Raw genomic sequence first — 12,726 nt, 5'->3', positions numbered from 1 at the left:
GTGCATTTTAAAATCTTCTGTTTATGTGTGCTTAACTGTTTGTAGTATACAAATGTTGCCGAGAGTAGCAAGGTACAAATGAAGCTTGCATTTGGTGCAATCAGTTTATGTATATTAAAAGGGGACTGACTGTCGTGCAGGAAGTCATTGTGTTATGCAATATGTTTAACTTTTTTGTATCAAGGTCAGGGTTTTGAAATAACACAAGGAATTTACTGGCACAGTCAGTCAAAAAAATCTAAATTGGATATCAGGTTTTGAAAACTGATATCAAGCTTTTGTCTTAAATGTAATTCACATGTATACACACACACAGTGCCCAAACATGGTGCTTTTGAAATTTTAAATGGTTATCTAGGATATCAAAATGATTGTTTGACATCAGTTCAAAAGAAACTAGATATAATTTTAAAAATGTGGTCACTTCATGACCGCTTGATATCTAATTTGAAAAGCTTGAAGACCATGAAGTAGGCTATTTATAAAAATTTTAACAGACGAAGAAAAGAACTACTCTCCCATCACTAGCACATACTCATGACATGGGAGCATCTGGTTTTGCCCTGAATTACATGACACAAGAAGAAGAGGCTTTCCAAGACTTTCCAAGAGCCTAGAATAGAGCTGAACAGTTTGAACATACAGTATAAAATCTTCAGGTATTTTTCAAAGTCTGTTACCCCACCTCTCACAAAAAAGTTTAAATAAGGTTACAACATGAATAGAGGGAAAGAAAGAAAAAGAGGTTTAAGGGGGATGGATGGAGGAATGAAAAGACACACTGAACTACAGCAAAAAGGGTGACAGTTGCTCTGTAATTATAGAGATGGGAATGACTGTAGTAATATTTTTTTGTGAATGCTGGGATGTTTGGTAGATAACTGTGATGGATGAGCGGTTTTGAAAAGGGGATGGCTGACAGTTTTGTAGCAGTAAGAGAAATAGAACAAGAAGAGAGTTTAGAGAAATGTGAGACTATGGGTGGGAGGGAAAAGGGTGGAGATAAATAAAGGAGTGTGTTGTAAAGAAGGAGTGTGTTGATTTATCTCTCTATATATTACTTGAGCCAGTCTTCTTGAAGAATAGTAAGGGCATTCTGACATCAAGAGCCGCAGGTCTTCAGGAAGTTTGAATTTCAGAACATTCTGCAAATGGAAGTATGTGGAAAATTTTGGGGCATGATTTTTTAAAAAAAACTTTTTCCATATCCTGCAAACTCTTTGAAGAAACTGCAATTCAAGCATTGACCAATAAAAGAGAACAGCCACCTATGGGAATTCCATTGTTGCTGCTGTTGCTTTGGTATTTTATTGTGGAAAGCGATTTCGTACTGACTCGGGAGTCACTTTTTTTCTACCTAGAGTCATTTTGACTGACACCAAATGAACACAACTGGTCAAAAACACTAATTATATAACTGTATATATAACTGATACATTCAGTTGCGGTTGTCTTCAAACCCATTTCTTAACATCACCATCTAGTGGTGACTCTGCATGGTATCAACACTGTTGTTGAGTGAGCCTTCAAAACCAGACATTGTATAATAACATGACATTCAGTTATGTATGACTAATGCCAATTAAGATATGGCACATATACTGGACGTTTTAAACTGATGACCTGTTTGAACATCTGTCCTCTTATTGGCATAACTGTCTAGCTCTAATTTTCCCTCTACTTAGTATTCATCTGAAATTCACAGTATTACAGACTCATTGTATTCTATTAGACCTAATACTTAAACAATGACATGCCAATAATAAAAGAGCCTTACCAACCAGCAGGCCACACCCTCCTGCCCATTGCTTTATTTGTTCATTATCCAGTATATTCTGATTCCAGATGGAATTCTCCTCTTAGTTGCGTAGTTGCTGCGGCTTGTGTTAGTTTTGCTGACAGTATGACTATTGTTGTTGGATGGTTCATTGGACTGATCTTAGGGATAACTACCCTCTTAATCAGAAACAGTGTTTAAGGGGAGAAAATACAGTAATACTGTTGTTGGAGGCCAAGTGCTCCACTGATGACCAGTTTCTAACTGTAGCTTGAATAAATTTACTGCTGAATAGACTATTGCATCACCTCTCCCGCTCTTTAAATCATTCTATAATTTCAGGGGTGATGTGGCAGTTCCAGTTTTATTGGCTAGAATATCATTCATCCATTTGAATTTCTTGGCAGGTTACATAATTAAGATAAAAAATATAACATGTTCAAGCTGAAGTATAAATTTTAATTCTTACTTTTTAAGTTTTCCGTCAATAGCACTTTGAGATGGTTCAATAAGAATTCTCTCAATGACAAAAACACCAAAACTATTTAGATGTTTATACATAGAACTGTAGAGAAACAGAAAAAGCCTATGCCAGCCGGTGCATTGGTCTGGAGATGTCTGCTTTGAGAGTGACAGGGAGTCAAACACATGACGGTCACACAACGCGAGTGACAGGGCAGTCATTGGCCTGGTCTAGGAACAGCGTCTGGAAGATGTGGTCATAGAAGCTGGGGTGGTAACGACAGGCACGAGCACAGTCTGGGTTAAAGTTCACCTCCAGGATTTGGGGCTGCATCACACGATCACCTGGAAAGAAGTGGAGCAGAGGACAGTGAACACTCTGATATCATATGATATATATATATATATATATACTACTTTGAGCCCATTTCCTGATTGATAATAAAAACACATGAGATGAAAAACTTCGTGAATACCTCTATTTTATGAATGTAGCAAAGCATGGGCTCACTGATGTATTATTGACAGCGGTGGTGGTAGTTATGTTGAGGACGTACGACAGTACAATAGCGTATAGCCCTTGAGGTTGGGGTCTTGTTGTTACCTGGTACTAAACAGTGCATGTGAATGCTCACTCATCCTCTTGCTAACCTTTAAGTGTTCTCCATTTGACTTAATTAAATGATCGAAACAAACACACAAACGTTTTTGTGTGTTTTTTTAATAAACACACACGCTTGTCACCACTAGTGTTCTGACTAACCCCCTCTTCCCTTTTCACCTCTTAGGACCTGTAAACACATAATTTCCCCCTCACACGCCAGTGAGTGAGGCTAACACACATTTCCTTTGCTTTGTGTCATACTACTCAACTGTGAACATGAACTCATTTTGAAGTCATTCTGGTGATATTTAGATCCGCCCACTGGCAGGAGAAAATGAGATAAAACTAATCACTGTAAAACCTCTGATATCTGTATGAACATACATTAACAGGTGCATATGGGATTGTGTACTGACTATTCTATCTGGCAGATGGATGGGCATCCCCGTATTCTCAAAAGCTGAATATCGTGCTGTCATGTTTGTCAAGATGTTTGTCATGCTGTCAAGAAATAAGACAACAGCACATTCAATTTATTAGTATAACAGCTATGATTTGAAAACATCTGTGCTGTACTGTTAAGAAAGGGTGTCTTAGAACTATCTGTGTCTCCTCTGTGTATGTTAATGGGCGTTACCCCTCCTGAATTAGACAGACTTTTGAACCAGAAGAATGACTCAATCACACCAGCACGGAAAACACTGCAGTAATCCTACACACAACCTCATGTGAGTCTCTTATCGAATCCTGTCAGATATGATGAAAAAGAAAAAAGGGAAAATTCTTTCTAAATGGAACAAGTTAATTATTCCAAAAGGTGTTTCGCCCAAGTCCACAATGTGTGTGTACAGACTGGAATGTTTGTGTAGAATGTTTTATACATCATACCCCCGGCTGAATGTCCCCATTTCAACATGAGGTCTATGGCATAGATGGCTCTGGAGGAGGGGTAAGCACAGATGCCGTAGGGAGCTGGTCGGGATGAGGCTGCCTGGAAAAGCTCAGCAAAGGCCTTAAAGATCTCCCCCTGTGTTACACACACACACACACACACACACACACACACGTGTATACATGTGCACACAAGCACACAGGCACATGCATATGCAGACAGACAGGCAGTTGAAGAATGACATATAAGAGGAATCTGCATCTAAAACATACTAAAGCTTTATGTTGTCTGAGGTGTACATACACGTCATATACATTCAGAGCCTGTGACCAGATACAGCTAAAATAATATTTAATCAAGGAAACACACAAACATAAGAAGTATTAAGCCATGTCTTCTGCAGCATCCCAAAATCATGTTTATTGCAGTAAGGGAAAGTATTGTGGGATTAGGATGGATGGCCTTACCTCAACCTGTTTCCATGGATACTGAGGGTACTGCCTCTCAAACATGGGGATGAATTCATCATAATGAATCTAAGTCAATTATGGAGAGACACACAGACAGACAGACAGACAGACAGGGTGTGACACAGTGACTCTGTGAAGAGACGTTTTTTTCCCATTCTCCACGTTATCTAATCAGATGTTTGAGCTCAAGCTCTTTGAGTCTGAACAAGATGTCCTATGTTCCACACAGAGCCCTATGTGAGTGTGTGCGTGCGTGCGTGTGTGTGTGTGTGTGTGTGTGTGTGTGTGGTTGATCTCTCACCTGCTTCAGCTGCACCCCTTCAGCATAGTTCATAACTGTAAAGTGTTTCTGATAGTCATCAAAGTGATCCAGAGAGAAAGGCCTGGGGGAGTGAGGGAAGGTGAGAGACAGACATGTAAAATATTTATAGATGTAACAGGCCGACGTCGTCATAACAACATTTACAAAGAAGGACAAAGTGTCTTTGCTAGGCCCAGTCTTGTACTTACACTTTTCTCACTATTTACAGACAAAAGACAAGGAAATTACCCAACAACATTAACAACAGCACCGCTACACTAAAAAATACGGGTCATTTTGTTCGCTCATGTAATAATACATTATGTTAATGCTGGGTTAGGTTCATTTTGTTACACTTAAATTGAGAAGATCACTCCAAGTCCAAGCAGTTCTATTTGAGGAGTCAAAAAGTTTAACCCATGTATAGTGTGTAGTTGGGCCTAAAAGAACGGGAAAAGGCTGAGTACAGATGCAGACCAGTAACAGGGTTAGATAACAGGTATAAGGTTAACAGGTATTAAACATTAGAGAGGAGGTCAGATTACATCACACCATGTAACATCACAGACATCTTCAACAAATGTCCGTCTTTAGACAGAAAGAGTATAAATGTGATCCAAAAAGATCACTACACTGATCAACCATCTAAGAAGAATGATGCAGATGGAGAGCAAGACAGAGAGAGAGAGAAAACGACAGACGGGCTGACAGAAATGCACAGGGTGAAAGAGACAAAAACAGACAGAAAGAAAATGTGCTATTCAGAGAGAGAGATACTGTACTGAGACAAAGTTACAGAAATGTGAGTGTGGTGTCTCACTGGTTGGCAAAACGGAGCCAAAACACGTTGTATGTGTAGAGACGCAGAGGCTTCACAGAGCGCAGTAGAAGCATGTAGCGAATGTCAAACTTCACCAGGCCAACTTCCTCTCTGTTAAACAACACTGGGTCCTCCAAGTACTTACACACCACCTGGAACACACACACACACACACACACACACACACACACACACACACGCAAAGACAGACAATAGCATTTAAGTTCTTACACACCCCCTGGAACTTACAAATACACAACAGCACTGAGTCTACGTACACACCACCTGGAACACACACAAGCATCGTGAAATTTATGCAAACTCTGTAATAAGTGACATAACTTTGATGACAGATTGAAAACACTAGGTACGTTCTTCCTAAAATATGAGGCTTACAAGTAGAAATAATGTATATTGTTTGCTAATCTTTTAGAAAATTTTGTTTAGAAATCTCCATATTTGACTAAATGTCATAGCTTACGAATATTTTGTTAGTTAGGCTATTAGATCCATACAAAGCTGTCATTCCATTATCACATTGCAGTTCCTGACTGGCCAGAACTAACCAACCAACTGAAGTATTTCAAATCCAGGTAGGTCTATTTCATAACAGGTAACTTTTATGAGAGGCTTCAGTATGGTGTAGAACCTTACAGTATTTTGGTGGTTAAAGTACTGTGAGTACAGTAGACTAGCAAATGGCAATAGAACCACAGGTTTATATGGAATTTCCTAATTCATCAAACTTTTCAGCAGTTTTCAAACAGACAGCAACACCTGGGGTACACTTAAGTCCTGTACCTGCACTCTTAAGTGTTGTTTTGACAAACTGTGGAGAATAAATTAGACATTTTTTAAAATTTCTCTTGGGAAGCGCTATTAACATCCATGATCAACAGTTGCCAGGAAACAAGACCCAGGACAGCTGAGCAATGTTAATCTGACAAAATGCTCTCAGCTCTCATTCACCATACAACCATACAGCCTTTTAGTCATTCAGCTGACGACTTCAAAATATCCACACAAATCTCAAATCAGTGTGTGTGTGGAATCAGACACCTTTTGTGGGTGTTAATGCTGGTTTTGTTGAGCTCATGGTTTATCTATCACCCTGTGTGGGGATGTGCTTTTCTCCCTTTGTCACTTCCCTTTGTCTCTCCATCTTTACATTTCCCTACACTGTGGCTACGATTCTGACAGGAGCAGCGGACGTTTTCATTCTAGAGGCTGGTACTGTACATCTGTTTGTGTGAGAGAGAGAAAAAAAAAACCCTGTGAGGCAAATATATAATGACCTTTCATTTTGGCACTCTGCTCTTAGTTAAGGGCGATTTGAGGTGTGTTTGTAATTTTAGCGTGCTGTGCCTGTCAAGCTGTTCTTGTAGTGTGCCAGTGTGTATACCTTTGGGGTGCTCTCTCTCTGTCTGATGATGTAGTTAAGGCTGTTGGTGATGTGTGTATCTAGGCCACGGGCCAGATTCCAGGGCTTACAGATCCAATGGTTGTCTTCCCCCCTGAGAGTAAAATTAGAGTCAACACAAATTCTGAGCAATTTCTCACAGAGACCTTTAATGAGCATATATTATCTGACACTTACAAAAATACTTGCTCTTTATGTGTTCCTGTGAATTTTACTAAAGTGCAGAGAATGCTAACTGAAATTACTGTGAGGGGTTAATGATCTTAATTTTGACTAAACTTTTTGACTGGTTTTTGAGGAATCTCTCACTTGGGCATGTGCTTTTTCGAGAACAAACACAGCTCTCTCTGTAATCTCATGTCATCCCCTGATTAAACCACAGCAACCCTACTCTTTCAGAAAACATAATCATCAAAAAACCTAGCCTTCAGGAAACACAAATTCAACCTCAACTTTCTCAGAAAACCAGAGTGTATGATAAAACACTCTCCACCACAACACAAAACCATTCACACTCTCTCTAATCAGCATATTTAAGATCTTACCGTTTGATTAAAACAAAACAGAATAACGGTTGCTTCATATTTTGACATATGGATTGCTATTTCATATTTTCAACATTTTTACACATAACAATTTAACACAAAACAACAGAGAATGTCACAGTTTGGAAGCTCATCAACTTACATTAAAAAGTTAATAACTGTAACCTAATGGGTACAGTGCTGTTATTTAAAACAAGGAGATCAGAGGGGACAGTGACAGCATGGCTTTTTCTAATTGCTGGCTACTCGACACAGCAGAACCTTTTAACGAGTCTACTACACACCCTCCTGTGAGCAGCTTACCTCTCCTGGTTCTGCAGGTAATGCTTAATGAACTGGGGAAGCTCTGTCTGTAGGTTAAAGGTCTTGGGGAGCCACTGAGCCCCCTGAGCTCCCCTGGCTCTCCGTGCCACAGAGGCCAAGAGGTCCTTCGTAGTGATGACGTACTCGCATGGGAACTGGTTTAGCACAACCCGAGGTCGCTCCTCGCTCAGTCTCCTACAGACAAATCAATCAGTTCATAAGTGAGTGATGCAGTGTGTGCAGAGAGCTCAATTCCTGCACTGTCTGTATTCATAAGCTTATCGAGCATCTTAAACACTTACAGTCATAAATATTCATGCTTGTACTAATTAGTTATGATGTAGTGTCTTTTCTGTTGTTACTGTGCAATAAATTAAAAGACATCTTTCTAAATTTTGCTGCACGACAGAAAGGCTTCTGATATAGATGTGATATCTGTGGTTTTACTAAGGAGTAAACACCCCCAGGAAACAGCCGTGGTGAATATCAGACATCTAGACACCAAATGAGCCACACGAACTTCTTAAAATGAGAGATAATCCTGGCAATCAGACAACTGTGAGGCTAGACATGCTTCCTCACCGGAGTAGAGCAGTCTGTGTGTGTGTGTGTGTGTGTGTGTGTGTATTTGTACCGATAATCCCGGACATGGTTGAACATCCACAAAATGTCAGCATCCTCCTCAGTCTCAGTTAGCACAAAACGTGGGTGCTTTAAATTCTCCAAAACTTGCTTCATCTCTGTGTACACTCTGTCTCACACACACACATGCCCCCACACACACAAAGATAGAGACAGAGAGATAGAGAGAGAGATAGAGAGAGAGAGAGAGAGAGAGAATGTCTGCTGTGAAGTGAGTAGTTAGTGGTAGTTACGGGTATTCCTCTTAACAATGCTGTAGTCACAGCAAATCTGCTTGAAAAGATATATACACTTTAAAGATAACTCAGCTATATCATAATAATAAACAGACACCTGTTTTTTTAGGTTTCAGGTTTCTCTCATAGATGTAGTAGAAATATTTAACACAATTTACTCTCATGCATCTTACATGCTCTATGTCATTTATAATTATATTATGAGGTACTGAGGTACTGATACTTTGGTGGTCAGACTGAACAATGAAGCTTATTACTGCTCTGTAATAAAATAGTCCTGTTACAGCCGAGCAGCCACAGTATGCCAAATTGTGTGTGCGTGTGTGTGTGTGTGGGTAAAAGACATCACTCACTTCAGAACCCTGCCCTCAGAAACACTGTGAGCCTGGATATCTAATGGAAGTTCCTCCTTGTTTTCCTTCAAAACTGTCTGGAGGGAAAAAAGATTAAGCCAAATGCGAGGACCTTCAGGCAGGCATGTGAAAAAGAAAAATATGATTTTTAACACTCACCTCATAGTAAAGGTCAGACACCTCTGTAGTGTCATCACTCACTGCCTCCAGACTATCTGGTATCCATGGCAACAGACGGCATTTTCTTAGCAGGGGATCAGTTTCCCCATAGGCATAATCACGTGTAACTTCATCTGGAGAGGAGGAAGGAGATTTGAAATGAATTCTGAACAAATATGTCTAGTAAAATTTAGCTCCTCACATTATGCCAGTGAGTAAGAGTAAGCACTGGAATCATTGACACTTTTCCAACTCCACAGTATTTACCATGTTATCCACATCAGTTGTAATCACAACAGTACCCTTCTTCTGTAATCAGCATACTTCATTACTTTTAGCCTTGTCTTCATGGTTCATGTCAAAATAAACCTCTAACAACCGTAGCTGCCAGGAGACAGGGGAAACACTAGTTTTAACTGATGACGACACACTGAACAAACCACCCATTGTCACTTTCTTGTATCTACTTTTGTTTACTCTGCTGGCTCCATATACACTGAACTTTCCAGAAATTAGACCGTCTCTACACCTTTAACTGACTGGTCACACACAAAACTTTCTGTTGCCAGCACCTGTTATCTATATGGTAGTGTGTGTACCTCCATTCTCCAGGTCCTGTAGAGGCCACAGCACTGAGAAGGCAATCTGTTGAGGAGTGTAGAAGAGAGGAGCTACACAGCACGTGGGCTGAGAGGAGTGCTGCACACGGGAACCAAACTCATCCATGATATACCAAACAGGAACCTTCTCCTCTGCAGACTGCACCGCACACACACACATACACACTCGCACATTAATGGCATTTATCCATGATATACCAAACAGGAACCTTCTCCTCTGCAGACTGCACCACACACACACACATACACACTCACACATTAATGGCATTTATCCATGATATACCAAACAGGAACCTTCTCCTCTGCAGACTGCACCGCACACACACACACACATACACACTCACACATTAATGGCATTTATCTATGATATACCAAACAGGAACCTTCCCCTCTGCAGACTGCACCGCACACACACACATACACACTCACACATTAATGGCATTTATCCATGATATACCATACAGCAACCTTCTCCTCTGCAGACTGCACCGCACACACACACATACACACTCACACATTAATGGCATTTATGCATGATATACCATACAGGAACCTTCTCCTCTGCAGACTGCACCGTACATGCACACACAAATTAGTGGCATTTATCCATGATACACAACACAGAAACCTGTAGTCCTGCAGACTGTACCCCCCCCCCCCCCAACACACACACACACACACACACATTAGCGGCATTTATCCATGATATACAACACAGGAACCTTCTCTCCTGCAGACTGTACAAAACACAGGCACACATTAATGAAATTTATCCACTGTATAATACAGACCACAATTCTCCATGAGGGAGATTTGGTCTCATCCAAAGCTGACTATCGTTCTCACTAACAGTACTTGAACTGATTATTGCTCCTTGCTTGGTCAATTCATTGCTCACGTTTGATCATAATTTCTTTGTGCTGGGACTGGCTTACCAAAACTGTCAAAAGTAATATGAATAATTATTGTGGATAAAGAAAGAGGTTAACTCTCTATCAGAACAATGTCTTCTACAATACTGTCAAGACACCTTTCCCTCTGTAAGTGACAGCCACATGCACACTCTACTACAACTTGTACTGCAATGCAACAATCTCTCCACAGAAAAGCCTGTGAATTTCAGTTATGTGTGGTGTAGTGGTAACAGTGTGTGTGTGTGTGTGTGTGTGTGCGTGCGTACGTGCGTGTATGTGTATGAGAAGGCCATACCCCCTGTGAAAGCTGGTAGGTCTGATTGAATTTCCACATGTTGTCTAACACCAGCTCCAGGATATCCGGATCCGGGACCTCTCCATGGAAGGGCAGCCCCATCAGGTCAGCCATGCGGACAAACAGTCCCGGTACCTCCAACAACTGCTGCCTGGCACACTCGACTCGATATGTCCAGGCATGGTCTATTAGATATATGCTACCATACACACACACATACATGCACACACAGATAAACAAAGAGAGAGAGAGAGAAAGAGAGAGGGAGAAGAGAGAGAGAGGGGGAATCAATCTGAAAGCACTCACTGGGAATCTAATGATGACTGTAAAACCTTTATCATGCTCTTTACTGAAATGTGGTAAAGACATTTACACGTTTCAGTGCATACTTTACTAAGAGGAGGAGAGAGGGTGACACAAGTAGGATGAGAAGCAGTACAGTGTCATATTCTGCTCTCCAAACCGCACTAAACTAGGCCACTGCCGCCCTCACCTGGTCGGATCTGCCGCCTGCACCCCACTCTCCCGGGTGACAATTACTTGATAGGAATCCTCTCCGCCGGGGTTCGAGCTCCGCCGCCCTTCTTCATTCTCCTGTGCCTGGTCCTCCTCATCCGGTTCCACTCGCATAATCCCAAACACTTCGCCAGCATCAAATATCTACCGAGAGAGCAAAACATAAAATCAGTTCACTCACAACACTGAGTTGAATATGGCTGGCGAGACAAACTACGATCTATTTTTTTCCATCAGTTTTCGACAAGCAAGGTGAGCACTTAATATTCGCAACATTGTTGTTAGGAACTCTTCACTTGACAGATGACATCTCATTCACTGCGCATACAGGGACATAGCAACACTCGTACCTCATTGGCGAGTTTGTAATACAGACTCCTCCAGTATATTGGGGGTATCCTGGATGCCCTTAAAGCAGGAGAATGTACGTGGACGAAGAGTTTATAATCCTCATCCTCCACGTCGTTTGTATTACCATTCTGCATGTCTACCTAAATAACCTGAAGCTTCTGTATTCACGTGTGCACCAACGCTAGGAAGCACGCAACTGCCACGATGCATTATGGGAAATATTCTTAAAGGGGTAGCAGGTTTCCTCCTTACTAACGAGGATTAGTTCTAATGGCTAGTCTTTATAATGGGTCAAATTCTTTATTTACAATATTCTAATAAATGAATAAACAAAGGAATGAATAATAGAACAAACTATATAGAAGAGATTATATTTTGTTTATTTCAGCTCTTAGCTGAGGAAGCTTCCCACAACTTTAGTACACGCTCCCTGAGAGTCTTTTGGGCACTTTTAAGCTAACAGGAAAAAAATGTATTCAATTATTACGACACCGAATAAAAAATAACAAATATAGTTTCAATGGACTTTTCATTCACTTTTCATCCTTTGTTTTTTGGGTGAAAATTCTCAGCCTGGGCCAGATATGGCTAAGATTCTAACACTGTTCACTTACTTTCAAAATAAATAATCAAAGTCTTCAGAGTCTGATGCAGTATACAAATGGAGCCGGTCCCAGGAGTGGCTGAAGCAATCCTCACAAAGCACCGATTCTTATACATATTCTTATCAATTCCCCAAAAAAGGATACATATTGCTTCATCTCTTTGTGGTGGGGCGCCTCTGCCCGCCCAGCCTCACAGAATCCCCCGTCGACTCTGCATTACCTCATTTTTTCTGATTTTCCCTTTACACCTAGCATAAGTTGTCACCAATATTTACTGCCCTGCTCATTAGTGGAATAAGACGTACCATGAAACCTTGAACGTTTCGCCATCTACATGCGTTGTTAATGACTACAACACTCTGGCAAAGGCTCCTTCCTTATCTCATGCAGCCCCTAAAGAGCCTCACAGGCCTCTTCTTTTTGAACACGGAGAACTTGATA

At 40.8% G+C, this 12,726-nt stretch overlaps 1 protein-coding gene across 1 annotated transcript; it reads right to left on the bottom strand.

The window, feature by feature from the left end:
• Positions 1-2,225: 2,225 nt before the first annotated feature.
• Positions 2,226-11,843, bottom strand: ttll12 (tubulin tyrosine ligase-like family, member 12). Its single transcript, XM_030774155.1, has 14 exons — positions 11,680-11,843; positions 11,307-11,473; positions 10,814-11,012; positions 9,584-9,743; positions 8,981-9,118; positions 8,826-8,898; positions 8,229-8,345; positions 7,595-7,789; positions 6,729-6,840; positions 5,327-5,478; positions 4,507-4,588; positions 4,203-4,271; positions 3,732-3,870; positions 2,226-2,584 (listed from the first exon to the last, which is right to left on the bottom strand). The coding sequence occupies exons 1-14, from the start codon at positions 11,812-11,814 to the stop codon at positions 2,433-2,435; spliced, it is 1,890 nt and encodes a 629-aa protein (XP_030630015.1). The 5' UTR covers positions 11,815-11,843; the 3' UTR covers positions 2,226-2,432.
• Between the last annotated feature and the right edge of the window lie 883 nt (positions 11,844-12,726).

This window comes from Chanos chanos, chromosome 1, assembly GCF_902362185.1.
Source record: "Chanos chanos chromosome 1, fChaCha1.1, whole genome shotgun sequence".
Classification (NCBI taxonomy): domain Eukaryota; kingdom Metazoa; phylum Chordata; class Actinopteri; order Gonorynchiformes; family Chanidae; genus Chanos; species Chanos chanos.
This window is presented reverse-complemented; position numbering and strand designations above follow the sequence as displayed.

What these genes read in the sequence shown, in the direction of transcription:
- ttll12 (XM_030774155.1), bottom strand. Translation starts at nt 11,814, where the DNA reads ATGCAGAATGGTAATACAAACGACGTGGAGGATGAGGATTATAAACTC. An exon ending in CAGGCGGCAGATCCGACCAG is followed by an intron (nt 11,013 to 11,306) that starts GTGAGGGCGGCA and finishes TGTGTATGGTAG; the next exon opens with CATATATCTAATAGACCATG. An exon ending in TCTGAGGGCAGGGTTCTGAA is followed by an intron (nt 8,346 to 8,825) that starts GTGAGTGATGTC and finishes TGTGTGAGACAG; the next exon opens with AGTGTACACAGAGATGAAGC.